General features: G+C 37.9%; 2 protein-coding genes across 5 annotated transcripts in view; one reads left to right on the top strand and one right to left on the bottom strand.

The window, feature by feature from the left end:
- Positions 1 to 9,678, bottom strand: part of PAN3 (poly(A) specific ribonuclease subunit PAN3) — a 72,128-nt gene extending 62,450 nt beyond the window's left edge. For 2 of the 4 annotated variants that reach the window (XR_015796110.1, XM_088140695.1), the window contains exon 1: positions 8,883 to 9,678. Coding sequence is in view for 3 of the 4 variants with exons in the window: in XM_088140695.1 (XP_087996821.1) it covers positions 8,883 to 9,330 (448 nt within the window). In the remaining variant the exon portion in view is untranslated. The remainder of the gene's footprint in view (positions 1 to 8,882) is intronic. The other 2 variants (XM_088140693.1, XM_088140694.1) reach the window with 1 other exon arrangement.
- Positions 9,679 to 14,413: 4,735 nt separating this feature from the next.
- Positions 14,414 to 27,507, top strand: part of FLT3 (fms related receptor tyrosine kinase 3) — a 68,263-nt gene continuing 55,169 nt past the window's right edge. Inside the window, exons 1-2 of the mRNA XM_088140692.1 lie at positions 14,414 to 14,766; positions 15,128 to 15,326. Coding sequence (XP_087996818.1) covers positions 15,272 to 15,326 — 55 coding nt within the window. The 5' untranslated portion in view covers positions 14,414 to 14,766; positions 15,128 to 15,271. The remainder of the gene's footprint in view (positions 14,767 to 15,127; positions 15,327 to 27,507) is intronic.

The raw sequence follows: 27,507 nt of genomic DNA, 5'->3' as shown, positions 1-27,507 counted from the left end.
GATAGTTCCACAAACTGTCAAGTGTTATTGTCAAACTCCTTAACAGTTGCTCCACCAGCCAGAGCACAATTGGTAAAGCAAGATTCACATGGACTTTAATAGGTTTTAATGTTGTGAATTAGGATTGGAGTACAGAATCTTGAGAACTCATAGGAACATTCCAAACCTCCTTTATTGAGTTCATTATGATGGACTCTTAATGAAGCTTTTGAATGTCTTTTTCCCAGCCTGTTTGCATGACTAGCTAAGAATCCATTTCTTTGATAAGCCTGTAGCTACATCTCCTATTTGCTGATTATTTATGGCTAGATATACCTACTTCTCTCTCACCCTCAGTGCAATCTCTCACAGTAATTTTTGAAAAGATATTCTAATCTTCCCTGTGCTGCTTCTTTCAATTTCTTCGATTCATGAGCAGCTTTTAGATATCTCCCCATGTCTTTAGTTCCTCCACCCTCTCCTCCACCAGTGAGAGCCTGATCCCAGCTTCGTTAGGCCTCTGTGAATGCCTTAACTGTGGCTCATGTTCAGCTGCTACTGTAATTGCAATTCCATTTCTGCAGTCAGCAACACCTCAGCTGGTTTCTGTAAGTTTCTTTCTGAAAATATGTTGCTGGTTTGAAACTAGAGACTGGAAATAGCTGTTATAGTATTGTCTGCTGATAGCTGCCAGGTTCAGAGATTTTACTCTCAGGTGGCCTTACTTGCTCATCAAAGTAAGACACACTACTTTAACCCTGCAGTGGACAGTCTCCTTTCTTTTGGGGAACAGAAGTATACATTTTAAGAACCAAATTGATTTTGATATAAACTGATTTTCTGTTGAAGCACATTTCATAAGGTGTGTCTTTCATAGCTTTAGCGGGTAGCTTCTATTGGTGACTGTTAGCTGTTAAAATCATTTTTGATCCAGGTTCGGTCAACTAACATAGTTTTGCACATATCCAACAAAAATGTTTATCCTTTATTAATCCATTTCTGATACAAAGGAAACAGTTCTCCCATGAATAATCCCATTTTCCTTTATATAATCAGATATCTGTCCATTCACAAATTCTGTTCCATTATCAGAATAGAAAAGCTGTGGCTTTCTTCCCAATTTATATTCTACATAAGCCACAAAGAATCTGAATTTGCTGCTCACCTTATGCCTTACCAAACAAAAATGAGATGCTTCATCTAAGAAAATTACAAAATGCCTGCTTCTGCCTTTTGACCCAATAGGAAGGAAACAGAGGTCAGTATGGATTTTCCTACCCACTGAACATTGCTGTTGTGCTACATTTCCCATATTTTCAATATTTTTACTACTTTTGTACCATGTGATCCATCAGCACACAGAGTTATATTGATTGGCATATTTATAGTTTGCAGTTTTGAGATTTATACTCAGTTCTTCCTTTGCATCTACCTGATTTGCTGTACTGTATATTCCTACAACCTAGTTTTCTATTCCAAGATTCAGTGCAATTTCTTCCTTTGCACTGCTCTGCTGGATCTGGGAGCTGAGACAGTTTTCCATTACCAAAGAACTGACAACTCTGTGGAATCCACTCTGAAAAGTCCAGTTTCTAATACTCTTTCTTTCTACAGCAGATCTCCATTCTTACTTGTTACTGAGCAATCCCCATCAACACATTCAACTCTATGTCTCTTTTTGACTGTGTAACACATAGTAAACTGGAGCCTAAATCTGGAAAAGTACAGTGCATCCTTAACATGCAAAGCGACTGTCTCTTCATCACTGGTCTACATTTTATTACAACCTTCCCAATTCCTTTCAATCTTTTTTTTTTAATTTGTGACTACGATCTGCTCTTTACAGCTTATATCAATACCAACAAAAAAATATTTATTTCTGAATACTAGAACAGTTGCTCCACCAGCCAGAGTTCAAATCACCACCTTCTTTAGTAGCTCTGGCAGTAAGACTTCTTTGAGACGTCTCTTTCTCTTTCCCATAATGCATCACTCACTTTCTTTCTCTCTCTCTCTCTCTCACACACACACACACACACACCCCTACCTTTGGACTTACTTCTGGCTTCTTTCCCCTTTTCTGACCTTGGCCATTACTCCTTCCTTTGAGAGCAGAAACTTCCATTTTCACTAGTTCTCCCTCCATTTGCACCTCTAAAGCCCTGGCAGGGCTTTCATCTCTTTGGGGGCAAAATGGCCTCCAGTGTGATTTGTTTTTGCAGATAAAACAAAAACTTTATCTAGCTCTGAAAACAGAGGCTTTTATTTGCAAAGTGCATTTTTCTTTTCCTATTAGGATTCCTACTCATGTACTTTGGATGTTATCTGATCCAAAGTCAGGTTTTCTTGAAGCATGGCTTGCTTCAGCACATTGAGACAGAGACAGCAGAAGGAAAGCAACTGTAACTTCATCTTACAATTCAATTCCACTACTTTTAAGCAGCTTCCCTATATCAAGCATTTGACTTACACGGACTAAGATGTTTGTACCATCCTGCATTCTTAAAGAGCACATTCTTCCCATTAGACCCATAGTAGAGCTTATAGTCTCTGGATGGTAAGTTTTTGTTAATTTGTCCCTAATATCTCTCAGATATCTCAATTTCCTGACATGGACCAGAACACTGCTATTTACATATACTGAGATATATGCACAGGCTTTCCAATTTTGGCCTACCAATCCTGTTTGCTCCTCACCTGCAGAAAGTCTTTGCATTTCCAAAATTTGTCATAATCCACAAGTTTCTAAGAATGCCTTCATATGATAGACCCCTTCTTTCCTATCCTGGCATCTGAAAATAAAAAGTGCCTGGGGCATCCCACATCTTTCACACATTCCTTTTGCAGACCACATCTTTATTCTTTCTAGATGTTGGCCAAAGGTGAAAAGGTAAAATAATACAGTAATAATAATCTATTCAACAAAAAAAAACAAATCCTATTTAGGTATCTTGCCTATCTATGCTTATTCTGCCAATCCTGAGATCTCTGCACATTTTTATAATCCTTTAGTCCTGCTTAACCAGGAACTCATAACTTAGAACTAAATAAACCTGTTGAATATTTGAATTTAGCCAGAGCCTTTGCTAGAGGATGTGCTGCTAAACATAAGCAGACTTTCAAAAGAACCAAGAGTAATTAAGCAGCAGAGCACCTCATTTGATGAAAAAAAAAAAAAAAGTTGAACACTCATAATTCTCTTGGATTGAAAACATGAGCTTAGCCCAGCTATTAACAGTGAAGTAAAAGAAATACATGAGGATTAACTGCTTCACTTCTATCTACATTACATCTTGGCGGGGGGGGGGGAGGAACAGACATATAGGAAGTTCTCTTTTGTTTTTTAAACATAGATTCATTTAACTAATAACAGGCCAGGTGAAAAACAGACAAAGGGAAAGCTTGTGAGGACCCTTCCCCTTACCCATCTCCCAATGTTTGTTTTCATGATCAAAACAACTCATAGAAGAAAAGAGATGGTGCAATCTCCAACAGTCTTGTATTATGTTTATTGTTGAAGTAAACATCTATGGGGGAATAGTTAAAACTGCAGGATACAATCACATGCAATCTTGGAGTCTTAGGCTGCACAGCTTTACTGTGTATAAGGTAGCCTACATACATAGTGAGACTTATTTCTGAGTAGATTTATACAGTTACTATCTCTAGAAATCTTTGGAACAGTTTTCTCCAATTAAGTGCACTCCAGATGTGCTAAATTACTATTTCTGTCATCGCCAGACAACATGGGACTTAATGCATCTGGAGGTCACCATATTATGGGGAAGTCTGTTTCAAAAATAGCCCATAGAAAATCATATCTCTCATACAAGGTATGCCTGTTTTAATTTCTGAAAATAATTTTATATATGTGATAAATTAACTGTTAGAGTGCTACAAAAGATAGGCCCTACTATACCATGTAACTAGCTGGCATACTGTACATGTTTTCTATTTATATTCTTCCATTCGGGTAATGATAAATCTTTTCAACAGCTCATTCCAGTTATTTTTAAAGTTAGGAATTACAAGTGAATTAAATCAATATAATACACTCTTTCCAAAACTCTACAAAGCCGTGAGATGTTTGAAGACATTTACATATAAAGAACCATAAATGATATGCCTGTTTCCTCCTTACAAATGGTAAGAGAAACATAAGCTAGAGTGACCCAAATGCTTCTCCATGCAGAATGATGTATTACTTTACTTCCTTCAGTGCTTTTTCCAGTCAGTGACATATTAGTTTAGCAGATGCCCTTCTATCTTTTCTACTGGGACTCAAGTCTGCTTGCAATCTGCACAGTTGGTCTAAAACACATGTTTTAGGTTGTTCTAACTCCATTTAAGTCACATTCAGAAATATTACTAGGACCTTTCTATTATCTTTTTCAACTAGATATCTTAAGCAGATTTTCTGCATAAATCAGAAAATGAGTTTTTGCGCAAACAAGACAGATGCTGTACAAATGGGTAATTGGAATGGTCTGAATTGACAATATTCAGACAGGTCAAAATAGTTTGAATAGTTCTGTGAAAAAAAAAATGAAATGCTTTGAGTACCTTGGCTGTAGGAAACAACGGAAACTTGTTATGAGCCTCTTGTTCCTTGTTTTTACCAAAGTGTTGCAAGATTAGGTACGGTGGCAGCCCGTGCTGACCACTACCAGCCAGCCAACTTGCAGAAGAATTGACTGAAGGGATTTTAAAAACATATTTGAAAGCTTTCCAAGGGACTGTATTTAGTAGACTGAATAAAACCTCACACTTCCAGAGATTTCAGTAAAAAGATTACATCTTCAAGTAGTTAAATAAATCCTCTGTTGAGCTCAGGAGCAAAGAGAGGAAATTATTTATCTACATTCTTTTCATTAGCAATTTAAAGGCATTTAACACTTTAACACAGCAGGCTCAGAAGAGAAGTCCAGCTGGCCATTCCTCTTCACTAGGAAATATTTTTATGTTCTAAAAAATGTTAAAATCTTTTGGCAGTACAACCAAATATTAAGCTTATAACATTCTGAAAAATTCACAACAGGAACAATCATACATACATAACTACAAACTGAGCTCAAGTCAGAAAAAGTTAAACAACAGATCATGGGCACAGAAGGACAAGAACAAAACTCACCAACACTCTCAAGGCATTTTTAAATGAACTTTAGATATACATCAAAGGCAAAAGTGAACAAAAAAACCCACTGAACATTTATACAACCTCAACAGCTTTGGCAATAGTTTTGTGAAATATAGTAGCGTGTACACACACATACTTCTGCACTCTCCACCAGCAAAATATAGTACAGGTAGTCTCCAGTTAAGAACGAGTTCCATTCCCAAGGTCTGTCCTTAAGTTGAATTTGTATGTAAGCCAGAACAGTATTATTGCATAATACTCTATAAGTAATATTGTGTATTTAACTCGAACCATTGTGTATTTAGCTCAAATTTTGCTACAATAGGCACTGTTCTTAACTATGGATCGTCTGTAAACCGGGTGTTCTTAATCCAGGAACTACCTGTACAGCACAACACACATGCAACACACATGCCTTCCTACACAAACTCTAGACACAAAACCAACCACCATGTGTATTCTATCTTCCACATAACAAAGAAAATTTGAAAATTAGTAATAATTTAGCAGGCAAACCAGCTGGCATGAATCTGCAAACAGTCTTTATATTCTGTCTAGCCAAGTATGTAACTACTTTCTCCTCAACGCTCCATTGCAACATCACCCCATTTAATCTAAACCAATAGCACCAAGAATATGACTATTCCCTGTTGCTGTATGTTAGTTAGGCTGGCAAAAAAGCAGTCCAGCCACGAGCCACAAGCAGACCAACTGCTGCACTTAGAATAGGCAAAGCACTCAAAACAATACCACTTGGAACAAACCATATGATTTGTTCTGACCATGGAGCAAAGCTCTTTTATTCTGAGCTTGGAATATATTCTGCTGAGAGGTGTACTTTGCTGCTTCTGTCTACTCATTTTACGGGGAGTCAAAAAAGTTGTCATAGCTTGTTGGAAAGTTTGGCCTTTCCCACAAAGGTCTTCCATATCACTGACAAGCCTTGATTCTGTCAATGCTGTAGTTTAAGTACTCTCTGTTCCCTAGCAGAGGCAGCAAAAGAAGGCAGGCCACAGAGCAAGAGGCTAGTACAGAAAAAGTGGTATTCATAGTTTTGCCCTACACACACCACCTTTTCTTAAAACTGATTCACTATTTGATCAAAGCTAAAACATAGAATTAAATGTAATAATTTTACTCCAGCCTTGTGTATTGTTTTACTTAATCAGAGCAGCATTTAATGATAAATTCTTCTAAAGGTCAGTTTTTTCCAATCTTTTCCTTCCTATTATTTTATTGAGCTATTTGTAATTATAGTCATAAATAAATCCTATTTCCCCCTCCTTCCACATATTCATTTAAAACACGCATACAATTATTTGAGATATGACAGGCATATCTCGAAAAAAAAAAAAGCTTTCTTCCCGTCCGTTTGCTGAATATAACTATAGAAAGGTCCTACATGCTTTGACAATAAGTCTACAAAATGTGACTGGCTGAGTATGACTATCACTACCAGACATCTTTTTTGAAGAACAAGACAATCCAGTGCTATACTTGAAGAAACTGCATAAGTCAGCCTTGTGCTATAAAGTGTTGTATGAAAACAGTTTATTAGTTAATCCAAAAACAAAATGCTGCCCTGCTATCTAAAACAGATTATCATGGGAAGGGCCTTTATCTACAGCACCCTTTCAACTTGTTGCCAGCTGGAATAATTGGACTTTTACACTAACACACCTGGAAGCCACCAAGTCAGGAATCACTGCTCTACAAAAAGCAATAGGCTGAGGGATTTGTCTGCATTACTAATTATTCTTCTAGCCAGCCTGTTGTATGCTTGAGTATTGGAAAAATCCACTTTTACAGACAGCAAGCAGTCATGTTTTTAAGCCATGTGTGCTACCTGAGACATCATGATACTTTTAGAGCTTTCAGTTTAGCCTCAGAAACTTGACTAAAAGGTATACCCCAATGTATTAATATTTTTTCTGATAAAAACTATTATAAATTTCTTGAAAAAATATTTAAGGGCATATGCTATTTAGGATAAACGTTCCTTTTGAATCCTGAAAGTGTATTGTCATGAAAACATTGAATAATTATTTGTAATACCAAGTTTCCCCTAGGAAACACACCGCTGAATTCAATATGTGATACTAGCAGGAAATGGGACAACAAAATAGAAAATTGTGTGATCCATACTATTTTTTCATAATATAACTTTTGTAGTCATCTAAGCAACGAATAATAAACTGTACATTCTAGCCATGTTAAAAGCACACAATCATTAAACTGCCCTAATTCATATCTAGCAAGCTCAAATCAGTTTTGAGTCCTTTCAAGTGTTTAAAATACTCCAAATTTATCTATACAACAATCTGTAAGGCAATCATTATCACCCATATTACAGATGCAGTTAAGAGACAGTGATTCGCTTAAGATCATCTAATGACTTCATCATAGCAGAAGTTAACATTTAAAGGACATCCTAGTCTGAAGCTCATTCTCTTAACTAGTTCTTACAATACTTCTCTTATTTTTAACAGGTCTTTTAAATTGAGGAATTGTACATTTATTATATTAACAAATATGCCTTTTCCTGATATTGAATAAGCTATCCTTATTTGATAGCTACAATTATTTTAACATATTGTCTCTTTAAGATCATTTTAATAAAAAAAACTACAAAAAAAATAAAGGGTTTATACCAATATTTTCTTCTGTGCACAATATACACCGGGAAATACATACTAAAGATCTCTTGTTTTTACAAAAAACTAATGCATCTACCCATTTGGAAGTTTGAAAAAGCGGCTTTATAGTATACATATAATAAACTCCTTTCTTCCTTTTATAGTGGACAGCTGTTCTAGATTAGAGTATTTAACTAATAAAACCTAGAGCTCCGTTAGAAGCTGTAACGAGGAAAGAAAAATAAGCTACAGAAAAGGCCGAACAAGTTGTCAAGCCACACTTCAAAATATCTGCAACAAGTGCTGTTGAATTTTTGAATACTGCTGACAATTTAGCTCTATTTTCTCAATAAATATTTTGTATTGTTATGTCCTGAATCTGAAATAATCAGAAGATTCTAGTGCTTTCCTAATTTGGGGTAGGAGATGAGCCAAATCAATTTAGGCTTCCCTCAAGCAGTGTTTTACCACTCTCCAATGCAAAGAACTTCATATTTTACTAGAAGCAGATAGTTAAAGGGAAAAATGACAAAACCTCATAGACGCAGTTGGTAAAAGATAGGGGTGTACAGATTAAATATAGCTTTGGACTAATAAATTATGCCAGTGCTATGAAGGTTATTTTCATCAATATTAGTAGTGAGTTGTACTTTTAAATCTCCATTTATACCACCCTGCGTGAACATCCTTAGCCCCCATATCACCTTTCTAGCTATATAAATAAGAAGTAATAAACTGTATATACCTAGATGCACACAACCTCCACCACACCCCTTTTTACTATTTCTTGACAGGCTGGTGCACGTTCATCTCCGAATCAGGATTTTCCACGGGGAGGAAGGAGAAGGGGCCAGTATTAGCAGCCTCTCCCTTACTCCTTTCAAACGTTTTACTTTAAGCTCCGCAGGTTTCAATTCTCTTCAAAACCCAAGGAAACAGCCCTATCACGCCACCCTCGCCCACCCTCTTCCGGAGCATCTAGCCATCTCCGAGAGACGCTTCTGACATCTCAGCTTCCTCTGGAAGGAAGCCGCGCAGCCCAGGCCTGAGACCGGAGGCCCATCCCAAGCCTTTTTCACTTCCTGCCGCCCCATTCGCCCACCGGCGGCTCTCCCTCGACCCACACTCACTGGCCAACCGGGGTCCGTCCAGCCCCCCGCCGCCTGCTCCTCCGCCTCCTCCCACCAGCTCGGGGGGTTTCTTAGGCCCCGCTCCCGGCGCCGCTGCCCCATGTCCCGGATAGCCGCCGCTACCGCCGTGCCCCGGCGAGGCGGCCACAGCGACCGAAGGAGCAGCGGGGCCAGGAGGGAGCCCAAGCGGAAGCCCACCGAGGGCGACCGGGGGCGGAGGGCCGGGACAGGCGGCGGAAGCTCCTTTGGGCTCCTCGTGCAGGAACTGGCATTCCTCGCCGTAAAAGCACGTCTTGTCCTTGGCGTAGTAGCGGCAGAACCTGGGCTTCAACCCGCCGGGGGCCGCCACCACCGCCGCCGCCGCCGGAACCCCCGGCCCGGGGGGCGGCCCTACCACCGCCGCGACGGGAGCTACCGGAGAGGAGCAGGGGAGGCCGCCACTGTTCATGGCGGCGACGGCTGCTACAGCAGCAGCAGCGAGGCCGCCTCAGAAGGCACGGCCGCCGCCGGCCGCCGCCGCACCATGGGAGGCAGGCGGGGAGCGGGCGCAGCAGCCGTCCCACGGCCGCCGCTGTCACTGCCCGAGTTCCGGGAACGAGGGAGGAAAGGGGAGGGCGCTTGTGCTTCTCTTAAAGGGGTCAAGCAAGCCCGCCGGGGGAGAGGAGGCTAAAGGAGAGCGGGGAAAGACCGGGGCCTTCCGTCAGGCGCTGGAGGGTCCCGGTGGCAGCGGCAACGGCGGGATTGTTTATTCCATTTTCCTCTTCCTGAGCTGTCTCCTCAGTGCGCCTGCGCCACAGTGAGGCCCTCTGGGTAATCCAGGCCCGGAGCAGGCGAAGGGGCTGATGGAGGCTTGGCCCAACCCCGGCGTGGGGGGGGGAGCGGCGGGCAGCGCGCAGCGCGGAAGAGGGGTCGGGGTTGCGGCAAGATCCGTGTACTTTTGCCTTTCGTGGCCAGGAAGGAAGCGCAGTGCCTTTGCTAAACCCTTTCCTGCGTGTGCAACCGCCTGGGTGTATGGATGAGTGTGCATGCCTGCATATTTGTATTGTGGACACGCAGGCGTTTACTTAAATCGTGCCCTTCGTTCTGTTACAGCGTAGTCCTCTTCAGGTTTACATGGAAATAAGCCTGATGGCGAGCAGTGGGGCTTGCTTGCGCATACGTACCTCGCAATGCCACCTTGTTCAGGCTGCTCAAAATTAAATCTAACCAAGTACCAAAAAAGAAAAAAAAATCTTCACTCCTAGTCATTCTGAACACTTTTTTTTTCACTTCACAACTATGGCTTTTCAACCCACAGTTATTATATTAGGGATCAGTTAATATACTATGTTAAAAAATGGGTGTAAGTGTGTTGAAAAATATGGGAGATGAATATAATTTTGGAAACATGGGTAAAAACAGATAACAGGAAAATACTCATTTGAAATAAGGAAATGACAGGTAAGGAACAGCTGAATATCCTTTCCCCCTTCCATCATTCTACAGCTTTAAATTCTTCTCTCTTGGGCTACCCTTTTTTCAGGCTGGTGCATTTAGAGCATGTGAATTTAATTATACATATTTGCCTGAGATAGGCTGTTAGCTCCTGAGTGGATTCTCAGAAAGATAATGCATCTGCTCATCTTTTTGTAAAACATACTGGGTACACATGTGATGGATGAAATGACCAAGTCAGCATACATATACATACTGCCTTTCTAAATGTTACATCTCAATATAATATACATTCATGAGGCAATATATTAATAACAGCCCATCAAATAAATTCATCTAAATATAATTAAGGAGAACTATCAAACCAATTATATACATAATATGTTAGTCAACTCAGAAACATGAAACAAATCCTTTGGAAGAAGAATATAAAATCAATAATGATAAAACCAATTCAAAAATAAAGTATTTCCCAATAAACCAAGAGATAGCCAACTGCAGTATGCAGGAAAGTTCTTCAGTTACATTAATATTTGGCATCCTCAGGCTTTTGGACATTCCAAAATATTAAACAGAAAAAAAGTTGCTGAAATGCAATTCTTAATGTTCCAGCTATCTATTATACATTGTTCTGTTGCTGTTACAAATGTTTTAGCTGTGAAGTAGACAGAACAACAATATTGTCCCAAGAAGAAACACCCTTTTCTATTTATTGTCTGCAACCCGATTGAACCCTATATGAATACAACATGTCTACAACTTTGTGTAGGTCTAGAAAATCAATTTAAGTATGGGTAGCGTAAAAACAAAATACAATATATAAGAATGCATATTTGGGGGGCCCTTCTCCCCGATTTCATCTGCCTGTCCTACCAGATCCAGCAGAGAGGGCACGTTGCAGGTTCCGTCTCCTAGGCAGGCCCAAGGCAGCAGGCCTTTTCTGCCTGCGCTGTGGAATCTTCTCCCCACTGAGGTGAGGTTGGCCTCATCTTTGTTGAGCTTCCCGAGGTCCCTGAACACCTGGTTATGCCAGCAGACCTGGAGACCTCAGATGATGGGGGAATTAGTGAGGTGGCTCCCTTATTTTTAACATCCTTTTATCCTTTGTACTATTTTGATTTTTATATTTTTAAAGTATTTATTGTTTTCAGCTTTCATGTCTACAACTTTGTTTTCAGCTTTGTTTGTAGGCTGCCCAGAGTCACCTGTGGTTAGATGAGTGGCTATATAAATTGGTTTAATAATTTTAATAATAATATTCTCTCCCCAGATTGGCACAAATATACAGTAAACCATAGATCAGACAATAGTACATGTTTTAAAATAATTATTTCCCACTTTTCAATCAATCAAAGGCTGCTCACTGAAAAAGTCTTGAAGTTAAAATTATTATAAAATAGGTGCCAGGTGAAACTCCTTGGGAAAGCATTTCCACATCTGAGATTGCCAAGATATAGCCAACTGGCTTTCTTTGTTTGAAGGGGCTCTCAGAGCTTCTGAAGATTTTGAAGTTTATGAAGATATATCCCAGAGGTTATTTTCCAGGTAACCTACTCCCAAGCTATTTATTGTAACATTTTCTAAAAGTTAACATCAGTGCTTTAGTTTTAGACAGGAAACAGTCATATGGTTGATATTCCCAGGCGGTATTCATCCAATCCTATTTTCAACCAACAGCTTTTACAATGCAGCTCCGTGGAGAACACAGTACAATGGTCTGCAGTTTCCCGCCACTGACAAGTGTGGAGAAAGTCCAGCAGCACAACAGAGCCAGAAACTTTTTCTGGCAGCACTGCAGGAGAAGGCTGAAAGCTTTTTCAGACAGTGCTGGACAATCCTGGAGGTGTCAGCCTGGAGCTCTCTTGGTGTAGCCTAAAGGTGTTCCACACTAAATTGCTTCAGTAAAACCTAAAAGACATTCAGAGTGGAAGTTCTTTTGTCAGCATGGTCAGAGAAGGCTGAGAGAAGTCCCTTCCAAAGCACTTGCCCAAAGTGATTGTCCCCCCCCCCCCCAATTGCTTCAACAAGGTGATTTGGATGTGACATATCTAATTAGTTTGCCTTCATGGCCCAAATTGCTTTGCAATAGCCTATCACTGTTGCTTTGCAAAGCTTATATTAGTCATGCATACTGCCATTACCAGCTATTCAATCCATTAAAAAAAAAAGAGAATAACCCACTGTTTTATTTAGAGAGGTTTCACAGTCAGCTTTTTTTGGCACATTGGCCCAATCAAAAGGTTGTAGTTTTCAAATCATTTTCCTTCCAGATAGTGTTATAGAAATAAATATAAGTAGGCTTATGTGTCCATTTTCTTTGCCAGAATCCCTAGGATTACTTTTGTGTATTATCTTAACCATTTGTATCAAAGCACATTGATCAACCACTTTCTAGTAATGAACACAGACATGCTACACCAATGCAGAGCTCCTGGAAATGATTTCTCCTATATGCTTATAAGTGAGTATTAGTTATTATATAGTTATTAAATTATAAGTGAGTACCCACAAGGGTGGGCAGTCTTTTAGTGGCAAGGATTGCAGTGGAGTGGCCATGTCAGACACATGAGTGGGATTTCTTGTTTCCCTGGATTTGGGAGAGGGAGTGGGCTTCTCTTTTAAAAACAGTGTTAATCCCATTTTAGGATTTATACCAGTCATTGACATTTCCCATCTCAGAATGGTGTGGAACCATTCTGATAGTCTTAAGGAATTGTGATCAGGGGTAATGTCTAGAGGTTGTGGTGGGGAATGCCAAATATACGTCAACCATAGTCTGCATTTATTTATTCTCCCCGCCTCCTTTAGACATATATGTAAATGCATTCAACACAGTAGAGAATGAAAGCCTTAATGCCCGATCTATAGTCCAAGTTAGGCTAGAATGGAAATGTGCTCAGCTCTGCTTAAATCAAAGTGACAAAGGAAGTTTCATTTCAAGGGACTTTATTTAACTGGGCTTTGGATTTTAGACCAAATTTGTATGTTGACAGATTTTTTTTGTCTCTGTATATAAATGCTGGTGTTAATTTAATTCAGCTAGTTTCTCACACTTATGTTAGTATATGTGCCATGTAATTGAATTTAACAGCTCTTAAATATCAAAAAATGATACCAGTGTCTCTGAAGTACAGAAAAATTGAATATTTATTTATATAAACATTTCTGTGCAGCTTTGGGCCCTAAAACACTCCTTTCCCATGGCTTACTGAGGGGAAAGCTCAATCTGAACGTATGTACAGACACACTTTGAAATAACTAATTCAAAACAATTGTCTAAAATAACCAAAACTATATCATGAGAAAACAAGTATTCAGATAATGATAAAAAAAAATATCAGAGAACAGTGTAGGTATGCTTGTACATCTTTTATTCACCTGAAGCCTTCCAGATGTGCATGAGAGTACAACTCTCAGAATTTTTAGTCAGCAAGTTGCTTGAGGATATCAAGAGTTATAGTTCCAACAACATGAAGAGCTTCAGGTAAAGGAAGACTACAATTGCCCTGGTTCAACATCATATTAGATCAGGAGTTACAACTTTGTCATGGCTGCATTTTTAAAATTCCACAACAGAAAAAAATGGAGTAATGGATGGGAATTTTGAAGAAGAAGTGAAATGAATGCATTAATTTCTAGAAGGTTAGAGCATCCATCTATCAACCCCCCCCCCCCCCACACACACACACATAGATACTCCGTGGGTACTTTGAGAACCATAGATAGGGTTCCACAGAAGGTGCATGAGTTGTGGAATAAGCTAAAAATGGCTGGGGTCACATATCAGTCCAACCTCAGACCAAACCAACCACATTATTGGCTTAGAGCAATACGTGAATCTAATCATTGTCTTTGCTAGCTTTATGAGGGTTTGAAGAGGTAGAGCCATAAGGGGCCTGGGACACAAAGTTCTCAAGCCTAGCAGCTTTTCTGAAAGGTGATATTTGTATGGTGAGATACATGATTGATATACAGGACATAAACTGGAAATCCCTGGCCTTTCCAAACAGGATTTTAAAAAGAATAACAACTTGTCAAATGACTTAATAGTAAGTTTGAATCTACTTTTTCTGGTATATCCAACAAATTTTGAATACTCTGAGATGTATTTCCTAGCATCATTGTTTTATATATAATACTGGTAATTCCTCAGGATTCTGAGAACTTCAATGTGACTTAAGTGCATTCATGCTGGTAGCTAGAAGAACCAGTTCTACCATTGAGGAAAATGAAGCAGCATCCTCAAAAAGCTAATTCTGGATCTCATGGTGAAATAATAGCAAATGTTTTGTTCGCAATTATTGTTTCCTTTTTTTTAGTGATTGACATGGATCTGAAGTGTTTGACATTGAGTCTGAATCAGAAGCAGGAAAACTCACTGCTTGACTGGGTTTCTAAAACCCAGCCCAACAACCCTGATGATTCTAATGTCTGAGAGCCCTCTACTGGGGTGAGGATTTCAGCACACACCAAGTTGGTTGCTTAAAAGAACTGAGCCTATATGGTTAATTCTTAAACAGTGAATATTTCTGCCCTCTTGGAATAGAAGGGGTTGGGGGGGTTGGGGCTGAAAAATAAAGTTCACTTTGTAAAGATACCAAAGGGCTTAAAAGATTTTTCTACGTGAATCAAAATTTTCATTCTCAAAAAAAATGATAGGACAAAACCATGTTGAATAGAGTTAGTTCGCTTTGCTGGTAGTTAACATCAAAGTTTTACACATTCAGCTACTGTAGGGTTTTTTTTATGTATTGTTATTGTTGTTGTAGGAAGAGCCCCCAAACTCCTCCTCAAACAGCTATTTCTCTCAGATTTTCAGATTTGAAGAAGTGGTTTTATAGTCCAGAGGCTCAGCGGTTGTGACGGATTCCCGAGAGAACCACCTGCACATACAGACGGTGAGCTCTCGAAACAACATTTCACTCAAGCAAGGAAGTCTTGCACCAACAGCTGCAATGAGAGGGCAACACTTAAGTACCTCAGTCAGCAGAAGTCAGCTGCAAACGCTTGGTAAGCATACCCACCCACATCTGCACTTATGGCTCTTCTTCCCTTGCTCATCCAAATTGTTCTCCTTCTCTTTCTATAGTTTTGTCCTACACCTTTTTCCCTATTTAGTCTCTCCTCTGTTTTTTTTTTTTCTTGCTTAATTTCTCTTTATTTCTGTTTGATTTTGCACCACGCATCTTTGGTTTGGGTGTTCTTTTTGTGGCCTTTTCTGTTTCCCTTTCCTAAAAGAGCAGGCTGCTTGTATAAAGTTTCAGAACTGTCTTGCTGTAAAGGATGGGTAAAAATTGTTGATCCAATTTAAAACAAGTGAGGAGATGGGTTTTATTAGATCAACTTTTCTTGACCTGGGAATTTTGAAAACTATCAGAAAGCACGGAAATCCAAATGTAAATTGGGCTCGATTTGAGGACACGCTTGCCAAGGATACAGTTAACGTATGTTGATGAAATAATGATTGTGGATCTTTATTAGAAGGATGATTATTGTATCAGTGGGATAGATATTTTTGCTTAGCTACTACTAAGACTTTGGCTGTCAGTTCACAAAATATGTTATATGGTGACACTGTCTTTGTGAAACTGTGAAACTGTATTTTTAACGCTTTTTTATTTTATCATCCTTTTTATACAACTGAATAAAGGGCAAGACTCATATTTCAGTTTCTGTGCATCTTGCCTACTACGTTTAATATTATTCATATTAATACTTAGGGGGAAACCATCAATCCTGAGTGGAAGTCCAGTCAGCTCTAAATAAACCCATTGCATAATTAAACTCTCATTGATCTTTGTTACAAGGAACAAGACTGGTAATATTAGGAGCTTAACTTTGCTTGTTTTCATCCCTTGACCTTGTTAGGAAGAAAGTAGTATCGTTATATTTTTCAAGATGTAGGTGAATATGTTTGCCTCTAAGGATGAAATAATATCCCTGGTAACAATGATAAGTGTCATGATTTTTAAGAGCTCAGCAACTGGAATATCTTCTCTTTTATGTCATTATTTGCTGATCCACATTATTATGTCTTAGGGGCTAGCTTTGGTTCTCAAATTGCATGGTTCAGCCATGCAGCAGGGCATTCCCACCAGCTCTTGTGTGCTGAATTCTAAAATTGTCAAGATTTGATTTATGATTTCTCATCCAATACAAATGCTGTTGGGGAAAACTGTAGCAAGAGTACCATTTCCTATTACAATACATTGCAAAGTAAAATACAGCTCTTTATATTTATGTAATTGCTCTTTTTCTTATCTATTGTAAATTCAAATACTCAAGCTCGCTATTTTACTTACTTGCTTGTAATTTAATTGGTTCTTCTGTCCATGTTGATTTCAGCAACTTGTTTTAAACTAAACGTCAAATATGTTAGAGGTTCAAAATACTGTAAATTGTGCAATTTCTTTTGCTTCTTAGCCATGTTTATACAGTTTCATATCTCAGACTTCAGTTTCACAAGTATTTTTTGTGCTTTAAATTCTGTCCTGTATTCACCTAGAAGTTGGATTCATCCATTATGAAAAGCCACACAGTAATGGTATGCATTTGGGGCTTAGTGTAATGTGTGAAGATATTTCATGAACAGCAGTTTGAATCCATGGTTTTTCACTGGCTTACTATTTATATTCCACTCTTCATATCATACTAAATGATAAGGCAAATATACTGACAAGCATACCAGAGTACACTTACCAGTTCCTCCCAAAAGAGCACATGGTTAATGCGTTGTTCATGTCTTAGTTAGCCAGTCTTAGCACTACATGCAGATGTAAGACCCTAGAATCATTCGTACAGAAAAAATCAGAATGAAGACATCAAGCTACGTGTTTGTCTTCTGGTTTCTTTCAGATGGATAAAGTCAGAGTCTCTTGTTTAAATATCATATTAAGCTTGTCTATGTAAGTCCTGTTAGCTGCACTTACAGGTGGAGCCTTCAGGTGGAAACAACTGAATTTACTGCTAAGCCAATCTTACATTTTAGTGTGATATGCAAATATAGTCCACGTCTTAAGTTAATGTGATGTGCAAGCAGAAATGCATGGTTTGCTTATGATTTCCTGGCTTATTTCTTGGTTCTTTTACATCCTGGGTCTCTAATAAGTCTACATAAGGACAAATCAAGAGATGCTAAAACAAGGAGGGAAACAGACTGAATTATTCAAACATGACATAACTTTGCTCATCTGTAAGACTAATTAGTTTCTCTACCTCTTGTTGAACCGGATTAAGTAAGGATTAACATCATCCATGAATGCAAAAATAGAGAAGTTAAAACAGTATTCTTTTACTTAGAATGAAAGATGGCAGTGTTCAATTGTGAGTAGAAGCCACACCTTTGATCCTGAAAGTTTGATAGCTAATCTCAGAGCCAGTGTGTTATGAAGTCACACTAAGACTGGGCTGGTAGAACTGCATAATGTATTGGGATTTTCTGTCTGTAGGAATTGCCATTGTGGTTTGTAAACCATGGTTTCTGACTTAGCATATTGTATGAACCCAAACAAGTATGAATTATTCAATGAATCATCATTCAAACCATGGCTTAATATAATTATGTCTTATTCTAAGACTGGATATGCATGAATGTATGTTGAAGGAAGATTTTGCTAGAATGAAATCCATAAAAATATGGCTGAGGGTGGATAGTAGTTATTCTCTGCTGAAACCCACTCCACATAGCCCCATAATCATTGGCTGGATATGTATATCACTCTAAGATGTTATTTGTTTTAACTATGGTTTATCAAATAAGCTATAGTTTGTTGGGTTCACACATTATACCAAAGTATAGATGATGGTTTACAGACCACAATGGCTGAGTTTACACAGAGTACAAAGCCAAGCTGAAACAAATTAGTGCAATGTTGATCTCAGCCATAATGTTATAATCCTAATTGTTTCACGGTAAAGCTCATACCATGAGTCTTAGAATCATACAGTTAAAAGGTCTTTTTCAGTTATTGAGTCTAATCCTTTGCCTAACTGATAAAGGGAAAGGCTCTTTCAGATTTAACTGGACTCCTGGTAACTACATGAGCATGTCCAGTTTTTTTTGTTGTTGTTTGGTTTTTTTTGCAACAGCATAGAACCAGTGAGTCATTCCTTTCTTCCAGGATTTTTTCCCTCCTCCTCCTCCTCCTCCTTCTTTTACTACTCAGTCTAGTTTATAATCTGGAATTTCTGGATGGTGTCCCATTCAAGTATTAATTGAGTCAAATGCTGCTTAGCTTTTTTGAGATCAGCCAATGTTCGCTGGATGCCAACACCCTTTGCTCAGTGTAATAACCCATAGTTGACAAGCCTATAAAATCAGGTGCATAAACAAGGAATTTACAAATGTGTTATTATAATTTTCCAATATTCCAATAAATGATTAAGGCTAACTGAATATATTGTATCATTTAAAATCCTGAAAAGCACTATTAAACTCCACACAAAATACAGTTATAAGAAGCAATACAATGTGAATCATAAAATAAAACTAAAAAGTGCAAAATGTTATTTTTATATGAGTATTAATATACAAAACAAAATAAAAAGAGGAAAAGAATAAAAATCAATAAAAACATTATTAGGAAACTACTTGCTTGCAGATTATACCCTTTGTACCCATTGTACCTCAACTGTTAATTACAATCAATATATTTGTAAACATTAGAAATTGTTTCTAATTTCTTGTTAGGTCCTTTCATCTATTTTTTTTCCTTAGAAACTATATTTAAATATCTTAAGCTTGCATTGTTGTATAATATATGGTATATACGGGAGCCGTTCTTGGTTGAATTTGGCTAAGCTTCTGTTGAATGAATATATACTGTTAGTTTTGCCATTGCTGAATATTCTTCAAGTTTAGTGATTGATTCCATTATTGAGCTACTCTGAGCATTGGGAAGTTTTTCCTAACACGAATTTGAGCTTTGAACTCTTGAGCAAAGTTAATATGAGAAAGGTCCACCAATTAACACTTCTTTTTAAAAGGAGTAGTATTTCTAAATTATTTTTCTGAATGAAGTCTGCCCTATCTTAGGGCCCCACAGCACAAAAGGGATCACTTTCTAAGTCAACATGCATATATTAGGCGCCAGAATTGTCACCCCTCCAGTAACATAGCTGTCATATAAAATATTTGGGAAGGCTTGATTGTTCCAAAGTGTTTCTGGGAAAGATTGCTAGAACTTTGGGACAGGAATGGGCCATGTTTCTCTGCTGAGTGCTGCCATTTTTAAGTGACTGTAGCTAGTCATGTTCTCCCTTGATGCTTCCAGAATGGAAAGCGTCTGCAAAATATAAGTTACTCTTTTGATCCCTGAAGCCTCCAACCAAAATCCAGAAAAAGCAAAAATATTTCCCCCTCCTGGCATCTACTTTGTTGGTATTCTGAATACATTAATGCCCAGGGTAATCAGTTTTATGTTAGGAAATAAGATTTTCTTTTTTTCTTTCTCCACATCTGTATGGCATTACGTAGGTGTGCAGTGCAGATACAAGACCTGAAGGACCAGATTAGGTACAGATCTTCTTGGAGAAAATGTATCTATGGAATCACTAAGAGTCAACACTGAGTTGATGGCACATAATCAAAGTACAGATACAGAAGAGGAGGGGGAAACATTAATCTTTTGAATTTCTGCTTTTCATTAAATTATTAAAGACACATACTGTTTTAAGGGGAAAAAATCCTAACAATCCCATTTCTTATATACATTTCCATAAATTCATGGAAGTCAAGAAGCTGTCCTTTCTGTCAGAAGCAGAGCGTGCTTTCCTATTCATAAAAAATGTATGAATAGTACAGACTGCCCAGTATAAGTATCTACAGGAATGTTTTACTTTTATATTTATTTATATATCAAATTTGTCACCACCCATCTCATTAAAAAGCAACCCTGAGAGGTTTACAGAAAAGATAAAATTAATTAAAAATACAATATAAGAATAATCCTAAGTTAATAATAAAGATATTCCAAGAATTGATGGTAACTAGCGAGTCTTAGGCTCAGGGAGTGTCATCAGGGCTCCAGCCACCCCCAGGGTTGGTTAAAGCTCTTATTGCCCCACACAAGCTGGCAGAACCAGGTCTTTAATCCTTTCTGGAAAGCCGGGAGGGTAGGGGGCCAGCACACCTCTGGGGGGAGAATATTCCAAAGGGCAGGGGCAACAGCAGAGAAGGCTGTCTTCCTAGGCCCCACCAGCTGACATTCTCTCACTGATGGGGTCCGTAACATGCCCTCTCTGCCTGACCAAGTGGGACGGGTTGATGTGATGGGCGTGAGACGGTCCGTCAGAATTCTCTTTTAGTTAGATGTTTTTGCTTCATACAAAAATATTAGAGTGCTGGAGTTAAATATTTCTGCAAGTTTGAAGTAAAGATCTGAAGTTGTACATGACAATAATGTTCATGATGCTACTAGAAAAACTTCTCAAATCCCTTAAGCTCTTTTGGCCTTTGGGAAAAAAATGTTTTTAAAATGGATAGATGATGAAATAATAAGTATATGAGCATTATTGCAACATTATCTGTCCTTTTTTAGAAGGTTATACAGAATGGGATATGGCCAAGAATGAGTGCTAAGTCTGTAATTAATTCACTGAAATGTAGTTGTCTTATTTCACTTGCAAAGCTGGGGTCACTGTAAACTCCATAAAATCTTTATTGTGCTTCATTCATTTTCCACGCTTGTCTTTTCTCCTTTGCACTGTCATGAGAGCCAGCATGGTGTGGTGGTCAAGATATTGGATTGACACTGGGAAACCTAGATTCAAATCTACACTCAAGCAAGGAAGCTCACTGATTTTGGGCCATTCATGCGCTCTCACATGGTTGTAGTAGTGGCAAAAAAAAAGGGAAGGAAGGAATACAATATTTGTTGCCCAGAACTCCTGAGTGGAAGGCAAGATCTAACAAACAAATTAATGTTATTTGTTTCTTCCCTTTTCCATATGCTTATTTCCCTCCAAATTAGTTTAATGACTACTGTAGTCTTGTGTGGCATCTGAAGGGTATATAAATGTATTGTTTATTAAACTTTTGTGGATTATTGTGGACAGTGATCCACCAAAAGCTATGCAGTAATAAATTTACTAGTCTTGAAGATGCTACAAGATTTTGTTGTCGTTTTTGTTGCCATAAACAGTATTTCTGGAAATTCTGTCTCTTGAATTAGGTTCCTCTACTGTATATTTACAGAGCTCTCCAGCACCTGCCAACTCTTTATCTTATCCAACTTATCATTACCAATTTAAATTTCTTATTCTCACAAATGTTTTGTCTGATGTAGAATGTGCCGACCCTCTGAGAGGGATAATAATCATTTCTGTCTTCTGTACATCACCCAGCAGTCTACTGTTGCCGCAAAATAGGTGTTAAACGTAGCAGAAGTTGTAGTAGCAATAATAGCAGCTGATGCCATTTAGCCATAGCATTACACGCTGGGCAAGACTGGCCAGAACTCAAGGCTGCAAAGCCAAAAAGTGATTAAACCAAGATCCATTTTGCTGGTAATGCTATAATGGGTTGATAAGCTCAAAATATCACATGAAGGCAATATTTGCTTTTGCTTTGTACCATCGTGTATATGTATGTGCTGTAAGCTGTATTTAAATAAGGCAAAATAAATTTAAGAATCTCATTGATGTGACTGAAATATTCTGAAAAGTCTTGAAACTGAGATGTTAATTATTTTCTTCTTCTTCTAAAACTCTTGTGACTATGCCATTTCAAAAGGATATCCTTTTCTAAAGCCAATAGTACATATCGAAACATGTTCAGGCATTGAGTAATTGCGGGAAATTGTAGATCAGAAAACATTCAGAGATGAAGGCAAGTTCAATCCTGAATGTCATTAGTTTCCCAAGCACATACACAGACACTGTTTTGCAAAAGATCAGATCCAACATTAGTTATCTTTACATTGAAATCATTTAAAACCTATTAATTTTATTGAGCCTGTTCTAGGGAACACCAGGTCTTAATTCAATCCATTTTTCTATGAAGCTTTTTTTTTTAGTCTTTACATTAAAAGAGAAGAGATCCTCTGAGTACAACTTATATTTGCAATTGCAGGATAACTTGTGTTGCAAGTATAGGTTGTATTCAGAGGATACATATTATGTACCATAAAATTCATGGGATTTGATTGCAGAGAAAAAGAGACAGGTGCCCTGATTTGCTCTCTGTATGTGCACCCTGTCTATGCACATAGCAAATAACATGTCTCAGAAGAAGCCTTTGACTCTGTCTCATAATGTGCTAACAATGTGTAATATTTTCTTCATTGCTTTTGTTCTTTGTAATCTCTGATTTACAGTTCCATAGCCTGAAAGCTTAAGCATAGCAATTAGTTTGTGGCATGTGAACATCTCTGGGTTGGGTTGAACAATAGGGGAAGTATGGTGCTATAAAAGCAATAGAAAATTGCATGGGGTAATCAGACATTTCTTTAATCCAAAATTCACAGTGTCTTTGGGATGGACAAAAGGTTTAAGAAGAAAACAAATATCATAATCAATGGAATAGTAATATTGAGCAAATCTGTATGAATTAAAAATCTACCATTTTGTAAGAAGTATGAAGAACCGTCTACCACCTACATTTTCATTCAGTTCTGTAAATGCTTCTGACTGTAATTTTTAAGGCCATTATACATCATAAGGGCAGTGCATAAAGCTTGCTAAATATTTATTTATTTATTTATTTATTTATTTGTATTTATTTATATTTCAAATTTGTCACTGCCCATCTCATTGAAATGACTCTGGGCAGTTTACAAAACAGTTAAAATCAATTAAAATTACACTATACAATACTCTTAATAAGTAGAAAATAAATAGATCCAAGAATAGATATAAAATTGGCAGTTACTCAATATTCCATAAAAGGGAATGATAATTTTATGGCAGTTGTTTAAAAGATATGTTCTTTATATTTTTTTTAAGTAGCTTGTTTTTCATTGTTAAAAACAAATCAGATAGTCAGGAATTTCTTTTCTAAATTTTATATAATGAAGGAGTACTTGACTTCCAAAGTTCAAAACATACTGATATTCTTTTGTTGAACAAATTATCTGTAAATGTTTATTGTCATCAGTGGACTAGAGCCTGTATTTGTTACTGTATTCGGTTTTAATGTTACCATATAATGTCACTTAATCTTAATGGGGTGAAATACATCATTGTGAGAGTGGGCATTCCCTTGTTTGCAGTGTAGAGTTTTCCATTTTTCTCATTCCTTCTTGCAGTTCTTTACACCTCATCTAAAATGTACTTTGTAACATTTCTCAACTCCTCTCGGTAGATTCTGAGCAGGAACATGGACTGCAGGGAGGAAGGTGAACTGCCCGTCTCTACTTCATCAATGGACCCCTTTAACTGGTAGAATGGCACACATTAGATTCTTCCTCAGCCAACTGTTTCTGAATGCCAGATCTTGTGGACTTGCCAAAGATGACATATTGCCTGCAGATAGACATTAATGCACAATAATATGATTTCTGGTGCAACTGCTGGCCAATTCTTATGGTCCTTCATTATCATGAAGGTTTGTTTTTTGACTGATGGGTGGAAAAGACAAATCAGTATGTCAGTGGTCAAAACTATTTTTTCATTTCAAAGGGAAAGTCCAGTGCATCCTGAAATGACAGTAGTATCATTTCATCAATTTTTGAAACATTATTGGTGTCTCATTTTCATTTCTACATAACATGAGAGTTAGTTTTTCATACACCTATTGCCAGCAGCAAAAAAACAGGGATCAGTGGTTGTCTGATGTTCTTGAGGTCTTGTTACAGAAAGGTTGAAATGTTTGGTTACAAGGGGGAGCAACTTAAGAATAAATCTCTAAATGGTTGCTCAGTATACTTGGGTAACTATGCAGTCAGATTAGACTTGATGAACATTATCTGGGTACAGGTGGGATAGCTAAAACATCAGTATAAAGTTCTGTATCTGAGATCAGATGTTTGCCAGAAGGAAAATCTGTGACTGGCGACCTATATATCTTGAAACATGACTGTCAGACAGACCTTCCTAATAGGTAAACCCTGACTGCTGTTCTCTTCTGTTTGCCCTTTAAAAACTTGGGGCTTGGACTAGTTTGGTTTTAACTTCTAGATTGACTGCACTTCTGGATGTCTCTCTGGCTATGAGTCATTCCTTTTGAAATTAGAACTCAAACTGGATAAATACACTTTTCCTGCTTCCAAACTCTAACTCTGACCTATGACAGAACACCCTTAGGAATGAAATCACCTTACTAGGAATGAATCTATTAGAGGTGGAAAAATCTTCTATTAGTCTGCGGCATATGAACGTAGACATTCTGCTCTTATTAGGCTTTACAGTGGTACTATTACTAGCGTTAAACTAGTGTTTGTCAAAATCTTTCTCCTCACATCGAAAAAGAAACTCTGAAAAACTGTCAGAAAAGAAAGAACACTACTACAGGTTGCAAACAAGCAACAGAAATGATGTTTTAAAAACAGCTTTCACCAAACAAATCTAATCCAGTAACTTGGTGCAAACATGGATTAAAGCTCAGCCACATTTTTTTCCTTCCCCCTGCTTTCCTTTTTCTGGCTTCTAACCATTTTGCATTATTAAGAATTATCTGACAATCAAAAACTTGCAATGGTTTTGTAAAACTTCAGTTGGGTTAATAACGGCATTGCTTCTGTGCATGCCGATTTTTTTTCATCAATGAATATATTACTCTCTCCTATAAAAAAAGATCCTGAACCTTAGTCAGTGGTAGTATTGAGCCATAAATAGAAGCAGGAAAAAGGAGACATCCTCTGCAAGCAATACGTGTCAGAGGTCTCTGCCCACTTTATGGACATTAATTCTTTCTGCTTATGACTTAGCCTAGGGGAGGAATAATAAAGCTTAGGGATGTCAGAAATCTTATGCCAAAAGCTCTAGCTGAATTTTCACATACACAATCAGCATTTGTCAAGATTGTATAGGTTTATTTTTCAGCATTGGACATCTTCAGTTGTTGCTTCATATAAATCCAGCTTTGCAGAATACCAAAAAAAAAAAAAAAATCCTATTCCTTACATGTTGATGGTGTCTACTTTTATAAATTATTGTGAGGTTTTGTTTGTTTTGTTTTTTAATCCACTTTCAGTCGTGACCGATTCTACGGAGACTGCCTGGACGAGTCCCTGTAGTTTTCCTGGCAAGGTTTTTTTGGAAGTAGTTTGCCATTGCCTCCTTCCTAGGGCGGAGTCCAACTGGCGGTCACAGGAAATCAAGTCTCTTCTGTTGCGTTGCATCCAGCAACCGGCAACCAATTCCTGTTTTCCCGGGCAAGGCACCGCCAGTGTTTTTCCTCCCACCAGGGCGAGAGTACCTATTTATCTACTCCCTTACACTTTCGAGCTGCTAGGTGGGAAGGAGCTGAGGGTGCAAGACAGGAGCTCACCCCGCCGCATGGAGCTTGGACTCGAACCGCTGAAGTTTCCACCATTTCTGGCTGGTAACTTCCAGCATCATTAAGCCACTGTGTCACCGCGTCCCTCCATTTGTGAGGTTTATGTAATAGTAAAAAAAGCATTCTAAAAATGCAAACAGAGCATTTTTGCATAATCCAATCAGGATCTAGTCAGTACCTACATGAGTTTACTCCAAGTGGAAAGATGAAATACAGTATATACAATTCAGTGTTAACGTGATTAAAAGTGCTAGATTGGGATTCTGTGCTGAGGTTCATAGACCCATCTGACAGTGGGGTTCACTGGATGGCACTACACAAAGTAATGGTGGAGATAAAATAGCTGAGCTTGAGCTGCCACAGAATGAATGAATATAAATAGAAGCACCACACATATATGACATTCCTATGTGCACCAGGGGAGATGATTTAGCACTTAATAAAGAACAGAAGTATTGTTAACAAGTCCATATTAAGAAATGTTCTTGAGATTTGTTTCTTCATATTGAATTTCAGCAGTTTTTCCATCTTAAATATTCTTCCCTGAAAATACTGCAAGAAATACACATGAGGAGGGGATAAAAGGCTTGACCCTACTAATCTAGTTTATCTAGGTCCAACAATTTACTTATAAAGAGAAGAAATAGAAGATGCTGTTTCTGCATATGTTCTGGCAGGGGTGTCAAAAAAATCAAGACGAGCTGGTGGGACTTCAATTACATGGTGATGACTGTCATCTTGACTTTCTTCTTCTTATTATATTGTTGTAAAGCTTACCTAATACATTATGTTGTTCTGATGCAGTGGCATTTATACAATGTTGATGAAAAATTATTAACACTCTGATGTTTACTGTAAATAATTTAAGCCATTGAGGATTCAATAAAAGAAATAAATGTCATCAGTCTTAATTATGGTTTAAAATGTCACTGTTAATCAGCATGATAGCATTTGGCTTCTTCATCCAGAATTGAATATAACAATAAAGAACCACTGCGAGTTGTATTGTAGTCATACAATAAATAAATAAACTCAGTTTTGAGCTGATTACTTAATATTAGGATCACCACTGTATTTTTGCTTAATATTATTTGTATCTATTGAAAAAGAAAAGAGAAGATAAAGAAAGTTTGACAATGATTAGAATACCAAAAGATAAAGAAGAAAAAGAAAGGAAAGAAAGAAAGAAGGAAAAGACTCTTAGATTTCTAGCTTCTTCCTTTTGGTTCATCTGTTAATTTACAATATTTATAAACATTTAGGCCCCCTTAAAAGCCAGACTGTTACTACCATGCCGTGTGATGTATTGTACGTATGGGAATCATTGGTTAAATTTGGTTAAACTTCTATTGTGAATATATACTATTAATTTTGCCATTGCTGCATTTTCTCCAAGTGTAAGTTCCCAGTCAGATATTATCAGAATTATATCTTTCTTCCAGAATTGGGCAGAATTTATTCTCACTGCTATGAGCATGTATCTCATTAAATTGTGATGTTTCTTGCTGATTTTTTTTCCAAAATTATACCTAGTAAGAAAAGGTGTGGTTTCAAATTTAAATTCCAAAATTTTCTGCACCGTACTAAGTATATCTTTCTAGTACTTTTGAGTTTTTTTACATGTCTACCAAATGTGGTAAAGTTATCCTGGCTTTTTTGATGCCCCCTGAGGATGCCCGCGGGTTCTGGCATTCCATTAGTCCACCTATTGAAGCTGAGCCTACTTGCTGCTTTCTCAGTTACTTGTGGTTACTT

Source organism: Python bivittatus, unplaced genomic scaffold (assembly GCF_059951505.1).
Source record: "Python bivittatus isolate LINGU-HERP-01145 unplaced genomic scaffold, Pbiv_v1 ctg000340_np1212, whole genome shotgun sequence".
Lineage (NCBI taxonomy): Eukaryota > Metazoa > Chordata > Lepidosauria > Squamata > Pythonidae > Python > Python bivittatus.
The sequence above is the reverse complement of the archived record's forward strand: the minus strand, read 5'-3'. Positions and strand labels throughout refer to the sequence as shown.